This window comes from Macaca mulatta, chromosome 14 (assembly GCF_049350105.2).
Source record: "Macaca mulatta isolate MMU2019108-1 chromosome 14, T2T-MMU8v2.0, whole genome shotgun sequence".
NCBI lineage: Eukaryota > Metazoa > Chordata > Mammalia > Primates > Cercopithecidae > Macaca > Macaca mulatta.
The window spans coordinates 19,290,952-19,304,166 of record NC_133419.1 but is presented as its reverse complement, the minus strand read 5'-3'; the positions used below and the strand labels follow the sequence as shown (position 1 = coordinate 19,304,166).

The 13,215-nt window shown below is 53.7% G+C and overlaps 1 protein-coding gene across 6 annotated transcripts in view; it reads left to right on the top strand.

The window, feature by feature from the left end:
- The window catches only part of CREB3L1 (cAMP responsive element binding protein 3 like 1), a 45,266-nt gene extending 32,357 nt beyond the window's left edge, over positions 1-12,909 (top strand). For 2 of the 6 annotated variants that reach the window (XM_015114395.3, XM_077963027.1), the window contains exons 4-12: positions 1,166-1,244; positions 2,177-2,334; positions 3,445-3,594; positions 3,732-3,790; positions 3,960-4,028; positions 7,406-7,505; positions 8,482-8,608; positions 11,757-12,021; positions 12,199-12,909. In XM_015114395.3, coding sequence (XP_014969881.1) covers positions 1,166-1,244; positions 2,177-2,334; positions 3,445-3,594; positions 3,732-3,790; positions 3,960-4,028; positions 7,406-7,505; positions 8,482-8,608; positions 11,757-12,021; positions 12,199-12,235 — 1,044 coding nt within the window. In that variant the 3' untranslated portion in view covers positions 12,236-12,909. Of the gene's footprint in view, positions 1-1,165; positions 1,245-2,176; positions 2,335-3,444; positions 3,595-3,731; positions 3,791-3,959; positions 4,029-7,405; positions 7,506-8,481; positions 9,963-10,050; positions 10,893-11,756; positions 12,022-12,198 lie in introns of those variants that run through there. The other 4 variants (XM_077963026.1, XR_013403885.1, XR_013403884.1 and 1 more) reach the window with 4 other exon arrangements.
- Positions 12,910-13,215: the final 306 nt, after the last annotated feature.

Here is a 13,215-nt window from a genome sequence, read left to right as displayed (position 1 = left end):
CAAGGGTTGGTGGCAAATATGCAGGATCTTTTGAAACCGTCTCCAAGACTGGTTCTGAGACTCCTCAGGCTTTGCCAAAGGAGTGACAGCAGCAGCAGCCAGAGGCGAGGAGGCTTCAGACAGGGAAACCGAGGCTCAAGGGGTTAAGCAATTTGCCCAAAATCATGCAGTTAGAAGCAACTGACCTGCCTTCCAAATTCGGCCTGCCAGACCCTGAAGCCCACACAGGGGAGGTCATAACCCCTAGTAGAAGGCACAGGAGCTGGCATTGTCAACAGTGAGTTCTCTGCACCACAGTCCCCTCTCACTCGAGGGATCAGCTGGGATGTGGACCAAGGAGTCTCCAAGGTCCCTGCCAACTTGAACTTTCTGGGATTCTTACTCATCAGCCTACATTCTGGATTCTGCGTCCCACCCACAATATCACGATCTTCTCTCTGGGGCTGCAGCCCAGGGCCTGAAATCCAGCCCCCAACACCATGCCTTCCTCAGAGAGAGCACCACTTACATGCATGTCGGTAGTCATGTGTACAAAGCCATGCATGTTCTTGAAGTCCTTTCTGGAACCACAAGTCAGAATAGAAATAAAGAGAAATGCATGTTTGTTAAAAATGTCCATCTGATTCTATCAGGCCCTTGCTTCAAATCCATTAGGAGCTCTCATTGCCTCCAACTTCTTTGTCTGGATTCTACTTCTATTTATACCCCGGGACTCATTTCAGACTTTGACTTCTCAGGGAGCGTCCTCGGAGCCCCCAGCCAATTAATGCCTCCTTCTTCTGTACTATTGCTACCAGCCATTGAACAGCTACACTATTCCAGACATTACCTCTTGTTCTTGTCCTCATGGCAACCCACATACCAAAGCCTGTGTGGCCTTCACAGTTGGTGTGGAAGGTGGCCCCACCCTCAGAGGCTCACCTTCTCTGAGCTTAAGGTCTGAGCTACATTACTTGGCCACCAGTCCTTTCTCTTAGGTGTAACTTGGCTTTCCTAGGCTCAAGAACTTGCCTCTGTTCCCTTGCAACTGTGCCCAGAACTCCAAGCCCAGCCACTTCCCCAACTGTGCAGGGCAGGCCACCAGACTTAAGGAGGAGGTGGGTAGATGGCATGCTGGGGACAGACCCAGGGGCAGCTAATGGAGCTGGGCTTGTCTGTTCCTCAGGCCCCAGGAGAGATGACTCAGCTGCCAGTGATCAAAGCAGAGCCTCCGGAGGTGAACCAGTTCCTCAAAGTGACACCGGGTAGGTGTCCAGGGGAAGGGCTCTTCCCCTCCAGTCGTGGGCAGATAGCATCCCTACTTTCTTGGTTCAGCCCACCCCTGTCTCTTAACAACCCCGCCTCCAGAATATCCTCTCCACCCTGCCCTACCCAATCTCCCTCCATCCATGCCCGCTCTTCGTCCAGTCCTCTTCTTTTTTTTTTTTTTTTTTTTTTTGAGATGGAGTCTCACTCTGTCACCCAGGCTGGAGTGCAGTGGCGCGATCTCGGCTCACTGCAACCTCCCCATCCCAGGTTCAAACAATTCTCCTGTCTCAGCCTCCTGAGTACTTGGGATTACAGGTGCCCACCACCACACCTGGGTAATTTTTGTATTTTTTAGTAGAGACAGGGTTTCGCCATATTGGTCAGGCTGGTCTCGAACTCCTGACCTCAGGCGATCCACCTGCCTCAGCCTCCCGGAGTGCTGGGATTACAGCTGTGAGCCACTGCACCTGGCCTTCATCCAGTCCTCTTCTTGCCCAATCTACTGCTGCCATCGCTCCTGCTTGCCCAGCCTGACCCTATGAGAGAAAGGCCCCACTCACCTTGCTGAGCTGGAGCTTAGTGACCTTCTGGAGTTGCTGAGGTTAAGACCCTGAACCCTGTGAAGTCAGAGGTCGGGGAGGACCTCCCAATAATTCAGCTCCTATGATGTCTACACCAAAGGCGAGCCGTAAAGGAGCTGGGCCTCTGTGGTGTCAGATGAAGCAGCACCCAGGAATTGGCTACCTGGATGTCAACTGTCTTTCTGACACTGCAGAGGGGCTTCTGATGTCACAGCTGAGGCCAAGGGCCTGGCAGTCCGTGTCCCACAATGTCAGGGCTGGTGCAAGCCCATGCTCAGCTGAACTCATGATGTCCAAGTGGAGCTGGTGTGCAACGTTGCTAACCCGGTTTCCCCTGCTCTTCCCAGAGGACCTGGTGCAGATGCCTCCGACGCCTCCCAGCAGCCACGGCAGTGACAGCGACGGCTCCCAGAGTCCCCGCTCTCTGCCCCCCTCCAGCCCTGTCAGGCCCATGGCACGCTCCTCCACGGCCATCTCCACCTCCCCACTCCTGACTGCCCCGCACGTAAGGAGCTGGGGATGGGCTGATCCCAGAAGTGAGGAATTGAATATATCCACTTGAGCGCACGGCCAGCAGGGAGGGTTTGGGGAGCCCTGAGACTGATCCCCACCCTCATCAGAATTCAGAGGGATGCCTGCCTGGCAGATGGGAGCTTGAATCCTTTTTTTTTTTTCTTTTTTGAGTCTCGCTCTGTCGCCCAGGCTGGAGTGCAGTGACTCAGTCTTGGCTCACTGCAACATCTGCCTCCCAGGTTCAAGCAATTCTCCTGTCTCAGCCTCCCAAGTAGCTGGTATTACAGGCACTGACTACCGCGTCCGGCTAATTTTTTTTTTTTTTTTTTTTTAGATGGAGTCTCACTCTCTCAACAGGCTGGAGTGCAACCTCCACCTCCTGGGTTCAAGTGATTCTCCTGCCTCAGCCTCCTGAGTAGCTGGCACTACAGGTGCACACCACCATGCCCAGCTAATTTTTGTACTTTTAGTTTCACCACGTTGGCCAAGCTGGTCTCGATCTCTTGACCTCGTGATCTGCCCGCCTCAGCCTCCCAAAGTGCTGAGATTACAGCCATGAGCCACTGCACCCGGCCGGGAATTCAAATCCTTTCGCCCTGCCTCATGGTGAAAGGAGACTGTTGCAGAGCCAGGACTAGAACTTGACATTCCTGACCTCCAGGGGATGACCCAGGCTGCCTCCAAGGAGTGCTGTGTGAGGGGCAGTGCCCAGATGGTCCACAATCCCCAGGAAACATGGAGCTAGGCCCTGAGCCCTGGGATGGGTGTGGAGTCTCCCAAGCCAAGATTGTAGGGAGGGGTGTGATGGAGATGCTGTTTGGGGCATCCTGGACAAGTAAGCTTTGAGGGTGTGGTCTCAGGGATGGGATGCAGGAAGCCCTCCCGAACAATGCACTAAGAGCCTAACACCTGAGCTCTCAGCACCGCCTGGCAGCTGACACGTGTTACTCAATTTCACCCAGATCCACCCCCTTTTCAGATGAGGAAACTGAGGCGCAGAGCGTTGTGTGCCTTGCCCAGGTCATATAGATAGCACATGGCAGAGCTTGAATTTGAACCCAGGGCTGCCTGGCTCCTAACTACCACGTCATACTTCCTACAGAAATTACAGGGGACATCAGGGCCACTGCTCCTGACAGAGGAGGAGAAGCGGACCCTGATTGCTGAGGGCTACCCCATCCCCACAAAACTCCCCCTCACCAAAGCCGAGGAGAAAGCCTTAAAGAGAGTCCGGAGGAAAATCAAGAACAAGGTAAAGCCTGCCACCCTGGGGCTTCAGAGGGCTTCCTTGGTGGATGGGCTCCCCTGGCATACCAGCTCTGAAACTGGGGGGCCCAGGAAGTGAATATGTGGCAGTGCTAACCCTTGTTTTCGGGCCTCCCCCTCTAGATCTCGGCCCAGGAGAGCCGTCGTAAGAAGAAGGAGTATGTGGAGTGTCTAGAAAAGAAGTAAGCGGCTTGGGAGGGGTGGGGAATCCATGCGCCACTCCCTCCCCTGACCTGCCCTCCCCAGGCCCTCCCTCATGGGGCAGCAGAGGCTGGGGGCACAGGGAGTGTGATGGTGGTGGGCAGGGCCGAGGGGGCTGCCCCTAAGCCTGTGCCTGCTTGGCCCCTACAGGGTGGAAACATTTACATCTGAGAACAATGAACTGTGGAAGAAGGTAGAGACCCTGGAGAATGCCAACAGGTGGGTGGTGCCTCCTGCATCCAACCTGGCCCCCTGCCCCTCTGCAACCCGTGCCTGGCTTTGCATAGCTCTGGGAGACAGGGGAGAGGAGAGAGAACTAAGTTTAGGATAACAGGGACCCCAGAAACACACCCTGTAGCCTTGGGCCACTTACATCCTGCCACTCCCTGCGTTCCCATTTTTCCTCACCTACTAGACACCTGGCAGGGCGGGGGAGTTGCTTAAGTGAGCAGGTGTTTTCAAACTGTGGTCCTCAGACCAACAACAACCCCTGGGAATTAGTAGATGTGCTTATTCTCTGGCCCCATGCCAGGTCTACTGAATCAGAAGCTCCGGGGGTAGGGCCCAGCGCCCTGCGTTTTAATAAGTCCTCCAGGTAATTAGGTTGCACCCTCAAGTTTGAGAACCACTGGTGTAAATCCTTGTTACTCAAAGCCAGTTGCCCCGGACAGGCAACATCAGCATCGCCTGGGAGCTTGTTAGAAATGCAGGCTGGGCACAATGGCTCACGCCTGTAATCCCAGCACTTTGGGAGGCCGAGACGGGCGGATCACGAGGTCAGGAGATCGAGACCATCCTGGCTAACATGGTGAAACCCGTCTCTGCTAAAAAAAATACAAAAAACTAGCCGGGCGTGGTGGCGGACGCCTATAGTCCCAGCTACTCGGGAGGCTGAGGCAGGAGAATGGCGTAAACCTCAGGAGGCGGAGCTTGATCTGGCCACTGCACTCCAGCCTGGGCAACAGAGCGAGACTCCATCTCAAAAAAAAAAAAAATGCAGACTATCAGAACTCTCTCCAGACTTACTAAGCTAAAAACTGCACATTCACAAGGTCTTGGGTGATTCACATGCACTATGAAGTTTGAGAAACAGGAGTGTAGAGACAGCAGCGCAGTGCCTGGCAGGTAGCAGCCACGTAAAGTCACAGCTCTGGGTTCTTATACTGCTTTGCCATTTTTGTGACTCTGGAGAAATCATTAAATATCTCTGGGCCCCTGTTTCTTCGTCTAAATGGGGATGATAGAAACATTATCTCCTAGGGTCGGGCACAGTGGCTCATGCCTGTAATCCCAGCACTTTGGGAGGCCAAGGCGGGCAGATCACTTGAGGCCAGGAGTTCAAGACCAGCCTGGCCAACATGGTGAAACCCCATCTCTACTAAAAATACAAAAATTAGCCAGGTGTGGTGGTGCATGGCTGTAATCCCAGCTACTCAGGAGGTTGAGGGAGGAGAATCGCTGGAACCCAGGAGGCAGAGGTTACAGTGAGCTGAGATGATGCCACTGCACTCCAGCCTGGGTGTCAGAGTGAGACTTCATCTCAAAAAAAAAAAAGAAAAGAAACATTATTTCATAGGATTGATGTGAGGGTATTAATGAGATCCTGCGAATAAAGGACCCAGCCTGATGCTTGGCATTTAGGAATGTGCAATTCATGTTAGCTTTTATTCTTCTTTCATTATTTTTATTTATTTATTTTCTCGAGATAGGGTATCACTCTGTTGCCCACGCTGGGGCGTAATGGGATGATCATAGCTCACTGCAGCCTCAAACTCTTGATTCTTCCCACCCCCTCAGCCTCCTAAGTAGCTAGGGCCACAGGCACACACCACTACCCCTGGCTAATTTTAAGTATTTTGTAGAGACGGGGTCTTGCTATGTTGCCCAGGCTGGTCTCCAGCTCCTGGGCTCAAGCATACCTCCTGCTTTGGCTTCCAAAGTGCTGGGATTATAGGCATGATCCACCACACCTGGTCTTCTTCTATTATTTTTATTTTTAAATTTTTATTTCTTTCTTTTTTTTTTTTTTTTTTGAGACAGAGGCTTGCTCTGTTGCCCAGGTTGGAGTGCAGTGGCACAATCTCGGCTCACTGCAACCTCCACCTCTTGGGTTCAGGCAATTCTCGTGCCTCAGCCTCCCAAATAGCTGGGATTACAGACATGTACCACCACGCCCGGCTAATTTTTGTATTTTTAGTAGAGACAGGGTTTCGCTATGTTGACCAGGCTGGTCTTGAACTCTTGACCTCATGTAATCCTCCTGCCTCGGCCTCCCAAAGTGCTGAAATTACAGGCGTGAGCCACCACACCCTGCCATTATTTTCATTCCAAATTCCTGATAGTACCCAGCCATGAGCCTGTGGTAGGTCTTTAATAATTATTTGCTGGGATTAATTACAATAACCTAGACAACAGCCTTGATATGCAGCAGGTGCTCAACACAAGACTTTTTCCTTCTTTCCTTCCTTCTCCCTCAGCTTCTCCAGCGGGATCCAGCCACTCCTCTGTTCCCTGATTGGCCTGGAGAATCCCACCTGACCCCCCACCCCACCCCTCTGTCTCTGGCTGGGGTTCCTTTCTGGCCCAAAGTAGGTCCAGGCCCTTGGAGCTATTTCGCCACCTGCTGTACATTGTGGGAACTGCAACCCCTATGTGCCCGGTTGGGTGGAGAGAGAGAAAACATTTTCCCACCAAGCCTGTGCCGAACGCATTCTGTGTGCACCCAGAAGATTCCACACTGAGTGGGACCTAGTCCTCACCCTCAGGGAGGCCACAGTTAGTAAAGGAGACTGACGTGGAAATCTATAAATAAACGAAGTGCCTTGATAATAAAACAAAAACTCAGCAATAAAACAAAAATGGCTGGGCACGGTGGCCCATACCTGTAATCCCAACACTTTGGGAGGCCGAAGCGGATGGATCACTGAGGTCAGGAGTTCCAGACCAGCCTGGCGAAACCCTGTCTCTACGAAAAATACAAAAATTAGCTGGGCGTGGTGGCGCACGCCTGTAGTCCCAGCTAGTCAGAAGGCTAAGCCAGGAGAATCACTTGAACCTGGGAGGCAGAGGTTGCAGTGAGTCACAATCGCACCACTGCACTCCAGCCTGGGCGACAGAGCGAGACTCTGTCTCAAAACAAAACAAAACAAAAAACCTAACAAAAACAATAGCTACCATTTACTAGACACTCACTATATACCACGCACTGTGCCAAACAGCTCTTTCTTATCAGCTCAGGATGCTGGGGGTGCCAGGGAGGGAAGGTCAATGAACCTGTGGCAGGTGTCTGTTAAGCAAAAGAAGGCTGGCCTCCGCGCAGCTGGGGGTAGACCTTCCCTCCTCCAACCCTCTTGGCCAGGAGCATCACAGGGCAGGCCTGAGCTTCCACAGGGTGACCCAGCCAGTCACCATGAGGCAGGCCCCAGGTGCCAGGCCACTCTGCAGAGGAGCCACTCAGGAGGTGACCTTTCCTATCTTGGCTGAAACGGGCACCTGGCGTGGAGGCCATGTCTGGAGCCAGCCCCCTAGGAGAGCTCCAGGAGGCAGAGATGCCTGCGGGGTCAAAGCCTGCCAGCTGACTGCTGTGCCCTCCTCAGGACCCTGCTCCAGCAGCTGCAGAAACTCCAGACTCTGGTCACCAACAAGATCTCCAGACCTTACAAGATGGCCGCCACCCAGACTGGGACCTGCCTCATGGTAGGTGTGGCTCCCTCCACCACAGGCCCACAGGAGGAGAGTTCTTTCCAAGGCTGGCATTTTCTAGGGTTGGGCAGAGCTTTGAGGATTGGTAACATCATGGGCAGTATCACCAGGGTACACCATCCTGGCGCCTGGTGGGTCGGTTCTAGCTGACCCCAGCCTCCTTCTCCGAGCCCGTGGTGCCTTTTGCCTCACACCGGTCCCCGACTGGTTAACACAGTGTAGATGTGTAGGTGACTCCCGTGGCCCCAGCTAGGGGACAACTGGGCAAGTTCCTTGAGGAGGTGGCTTCCACAGGCTTTGTGCAGGGAAGGGCTTGGGGAGACTCAGGGAAGTACGGACATGGTTCTTTCTGGAACGGATGGCAGTGAAAAGGCTGAGGAAGCCCCTGGAAACCCGGAAGGCTCCAAGGGTGTGCTTCAGACCTCTTCCAGTCGCTCTTCCATCTTCTTCTGGAAATGGCCAGCCTCTTGCTGCCTAGCTCAACAGGCCCCGGCCCTCTAAGACCCTCGAGCTGTCAGACGGCAGAGCCAGGCTATGGGCAGGGGTAGTGTGGGCTCCCTGGCTCTCAGCACCTCCTGCTAGCCAGACTCCCCAGAAGCCGGCTGAGAACGTGACGTGCTGATGTGTCCCCCTCCCTCGTCCCGGCCCCAAGCCCCGCCTGCACCTATTCCTTCCTTTCCTGATTCCTCTACCCCATAGGGTGACTCCACATTGGCCACTTCCCTCTTACTTCTAGCACTGCCTGTGGCGACCCCCCTACAATGGGCTGGGATGGCCTGAGCGGCCCCTGCCTTCCCCAGAGAGGATGGGAGACCCCACGTGTGGGAGGAAGTGGTCAGCTGGAAGAGCTGCTTCTTTGGGAAAACGCTGAGACTTTTGTGCCTGTTGGTTTGGGAGAGGAGGAGTGGGGTGGTCAGGGCCGCAGCCCCTCCTTGCCCCAGATCTGATGCCACTGTCTCTTTGCTACCAGGTGGCAGCCTTGTGCTTTGTTCTGGTGCTGGGCTCCCTCGTGCCCTGCCTTCCCGAGTTCTCCTCCGGCTCCCAGACTGTGAAGGAAGACCCCATGGCCGCAGACAGCATCTACACGGCCAGCCAGAGTGAGTGCCCACCTGTCATGCCAGCTCCCTGGTCTGGGGCTGCCCTGCCCCAGCCCCAGTGTCCAGGCAGAAGCCAGACATAAGAGAGAAGCCAAGTGTGGGGTCGGCATTATCTCATTCTGCCTCATTTTCCAGATGGGGAAACTGAGGCCCAAAGAGAGTCTATGCTTTGCTCAGTGTTTGTGGTAGAATTGGGACTAAAATACAGAGCTCTCAATGCCCAGCCTAGCTCCCAGAGAGCTTCAGGAGTGGCTTGCAGGAGGTGGGTTTAGGGGATAACAGGAATGTTCCAGCCCTGTGCCCCATGCATTATGGTGCTAGTGCTTGTGCGGCATCTGCTAGGCACCATCAGTACCTCATGATAGGGACAGCAAGTGAGTTTCAGTTCAAAGGCCATTTCCAGTAAGGTGGTGGTAGCTGCCTGAAACACTGTGTTAAGAAGGACCCTGGGCTGGGCACGATGGCTCACGCCTGTAATCCCAGCACTTTGGGAGGCCGAGGCAGGTGGATCACCTGAGGTCAGGAGTTCGAGGCCAACCTGGCCAACATGGTGAAACCCCATCTCTACTAAAAATACAAAAATTATCTGTGCATGGTGGTGTGTGCCTGTAGCCCCGGCTACTTGAGAAGGGTGAGACAGGAGAATCGCTTGAACCTGGGAGGCAGAAGTTGCAGTGAACCAAGATCACGCCACTGCACTCTAGCCTGGGTGACAGAGTGAGACTCATCTCACAAAAAAGAAGGACTCTGAGGCACCATTCAGAATTGACAGGAAGGAGTGTCATGGTCCATTAATAATGTCTACCGTGGACAGAGGAAGGGTAGTGGTGGTGTGGGTTCAGATATCTACCGTTTCCAAGGGGGATAGTAAAGTACAGTGGTTAGGAGCATGTGGATGTTAAGTCCGTCGTAACTGGCACTGCCACTTGCTGTGTAACCTGAAGCATGTGTCTTAATTCATTTCTTCATCTAGAAACGAAGAAATTGTCCTAAGCTTCCATTTCTTCATCTAGAAAATGGGAGTGGCAATTTTGCGCTTACTGAGCCATGGCTGTGAGACAGGGCATGAAACAGCAGTGTCTGTGCTTATGAAATGAGCACACTCAGTCTCTTTGAGCTCACGGAGGAGAGAATAGCTACATCACAGTAGCTGGCAAAAGGAGAACCAGGGGAGGGCCCAGCAAAGAAGAGTGTGGATTTCAGAGGGAGAGAATCCTTCAGGTGGACCCCCAGAGGAACTTCCTGGCTGTCCCTCATCACTTACCAGTCAGTCACTTACCAATTACCACGTGTCTGACAGGACAGGAGGAGGAAGAGGAAACAGATGGGAGGTCAGAGGAGGGAAGATTAAGGAGTGAGTTTCAAGAAGGAGGGCTATAGCAGGGAGGATGAGCTAGACATTGAGGGCCTTGAGGGGAGGAAGCTGGTGTGGGGAGGGTTAGGGAAAGAGGAAGTAGAGACAGGGAGAGTGAAAGCTCCTCCCCGGACACGTGCAGGCTGAGGAGGAGAGAACAGGGTGGTCACTAAAGGTGGGTGGGCAGCAGCAATGCAAGGTCTGGAGAGCCATGTGTCTGCTTTTCCAAGGCCACAAAAGCCACTGGAGGGAAAGGAGTCGAAAGAGAGCTGGGGTTGATGGACAAAGCCACAGTGAGAGGAGGGAATGAATGAACCCCTTGGAGAGAAGGCAGTGTGGGTTTTAGGCCCAGGACCTGGGCTGGGTGGAGAGGAGGAGGACACATCCCAGCAGGCAGATGGCTTTGGAGCAGGCTGGTTTGCAGAGCTGGCGCATTGCACAGTTCCAGGGACTGCTATTCACACATACTATGAGGTCATGGCTGCAGAGCCGGAGGGGCGGCAGATCCCAGGGCCAGGCAGACCTGGGTTCGCATCCTCCTTTCAGGGAGGACAATTTCCCTGAGTGCCTAGAACTTCAGTTGCCTCCTCTGGAAAGTGGGGCTAAAGAAACTTCATTCCTGGCCGGGCGCGGTGGCTCATGCCTGTAATCCCAGAACTTTGGGAGGCCGAGGCGGGCGGATCACGAGGTCAGGAGATCGAGACCATCCTGGCTAACACTGTGAAACCCCATCTCTACTAAAAATACAAAAAAATTAGCCGGGCATGGTGGCGGGCGCCTGTAGTCCCAGCTACTCGGGAGGCTGAGGCAGGAGAATGGCATGAACCCAGGGGGCGGAGCTTGTAGTGAGCGGAGATCGCGCCACTGCACTCCAGCCTGGGCAACAAAGCGAGACTCTATCTCAAAAAAAAAAAAGAAAAGAAAAGAAAAGGAAAGAAACCTCATTCCCTAGAGTTTCTCTCAGATTTTAACCACTCTACTTAGGTCTATGGGCCTTAGATAATGCCTAGCAAATGGTGGGCGTCCAATAGATGTTTGTTTTCCTTCTCTGAAGGGCAAACTAGGATCTAGAATAGGGAAGAGACTTATTCAAGGTCTCACAGAAAGTAAGTGGTGGACTGGCCAGATGCGGTAGCTCATTCCAACAATCCCATCACTTTGGGAGGCCAAGGTGGGAGGATCACTTGAGGCCAGGAGTTCAAGACCAGCCTGGCCAACATGGTGAAACCCCGTCTCTACTAAAAATACAAAAAGTAGCCAGATATGGTGGCACACACCTGTAGTCCCAGCTACTCGGGAGGCTGAGGCAGGAGAGTCGCTTGAGCTCAGGAGGCAGAGGTTGCAGGGAGTCGAGATCCTGCCACTGCACTCCAGCCTAGGTGACAGAGCAAGACTCTGTCTCAAAAAAAAAAAAAAAAAAAAAAAAGGTAGAGCAAGTAAGTGGTGGAGGTTAGAACATAGCTCCCCGATGCGCAAACTCAGTACCCTCTGCTTAGGAAGAACTGACTTTTCTGAGTATTTCCTGAACACAGTTTCAATCACTTCCCCTCTATTACCTCATTTAAACCTCTCATTTACATGAGGTTGGTCCTAGTATCCCTCTTTTACAGATGAGCACACTGAGGCTCAGAAAGGTTAAAGCAAAGCGTGTGATTTACCTGAGGTCACACATCCAGAAAGTGTCAGAGCTGGGACTCAGATCCAGGGCCTGTGTCCTTAACCACTAGGCCATAAACGTGGCCAGGATGTGGAGGGAGTCTTGGGCACGCCGCTCATCCTACACTCCCTCTCCAGTGCCCTCCCGAAGCCTCCTATTCTACGATGACGGGGCAGGCTCATGGGAAGATGGCCGCAGCGCCCTGCTGCCCATGGAGCCCCCAGATGGCTGGGAAATCAACCCCGGGGGGCCGGCAGAGCAGCGGCCCCAGGACCACCTGCAGCATGACCACCTGGACAACAGCCACGAGACCACCAAGTACCTGAGTGAGGCCTGGCCTAAAGACGGTGGAAACGGCACCAGCCCCGACTTCTCCCACTCCAAGGAGTGGTTCCACGACAGGTGGGTGGGGAGCCCCTTTCCCTCCTGAGGCAGGGTCCACCTGCCTCCTGCCCACCCTTGGCCCCCACATTGGCCACACCGTCCCAAGGCCCCATCCCTGCTGGGTCTAGATCCAGCTTGCAGAGGGTAAAAGGCTTCCTGCTGGACAGTCATCCCTGGTCTCTCTTCTCTCTCCAGGGATCTGGGTCCTAACACCACCATCAAACTCTCTTAGGCCATGCCAAGACCCAGGACACAGGACGCACCCCCGGCACGCAGAAGAGGAGTTCTTGCTCACTAACCATATCCGCCTCGTGCCCCTGCCTCCTGGAGCTTCCCGTTCCAGGAGAAAAGGCACTACTTCCCAGCCTTTCCTTGCCCCTGACATCTGGACTCTTCCCTTGGGCCAACCACTCTGTTCTCATTCTCCTTCCCACCGCCATCCATCCGTCCTTCTTAGACAAACCACTCACTGGCTACCCCACCTCCTCTCTCATATGCCCAACACGACCACTGCCTCCCTGTCCCCACACCTGCACCCAAACAGACACATCAACTCATCCCACTCACTAACACCCCTCACCCCACCCCCACTGTACAGAGACCAAGAACAGAAATTGTTTGTAAATAATGAACCTTATTTTTTATTATTGCCAATCCCCTAAGATATTGTATTTTACAAATCTCCCTCTTCCCTTCATCCCTCCCTTGTTTTATATTTTATGAAGTTAGTGCGGGCTTTGCTGCTCCCTGGCCCAGGAAAGAGGGACACCCGACCCTCACCTGGCACCCCCCTGCTGCTGCCCAAGCTGCTGGGCCTTTTTAATTGCCAAACTGCTCTCTTCATCAGCTCAGCACATGCTTTAAGAAAGCAAAACTAAAAAAAAAAAAAAAAAGATGCAGCATCAACTCCTGACTTTGTGCCTTTCTTCAATGGAGGGGAGGGAAAGTAGAACCGAAGGGTAGGGGAGTAAGAAAGGTAAGTTGGGCCGGGCGCGGTGGCTCAAGCCTGTAATCCCAGCACTTTGGGAGGCCGAGACGGGAGGATCACGAGGTCAGGAGATCGAGACCATCCTGGGTAACACAGTGAAACCCCGTCTCTACTAAAAAATACAAAAAACTAGCCGGGCGAGGTGGCGGGCGCCTGTAGTCCCAGCTACTCGGGAGGCTGAGGCAGGAGAACGGCGTGAACCTGGGAGGCGGAGCTTGCAGTGA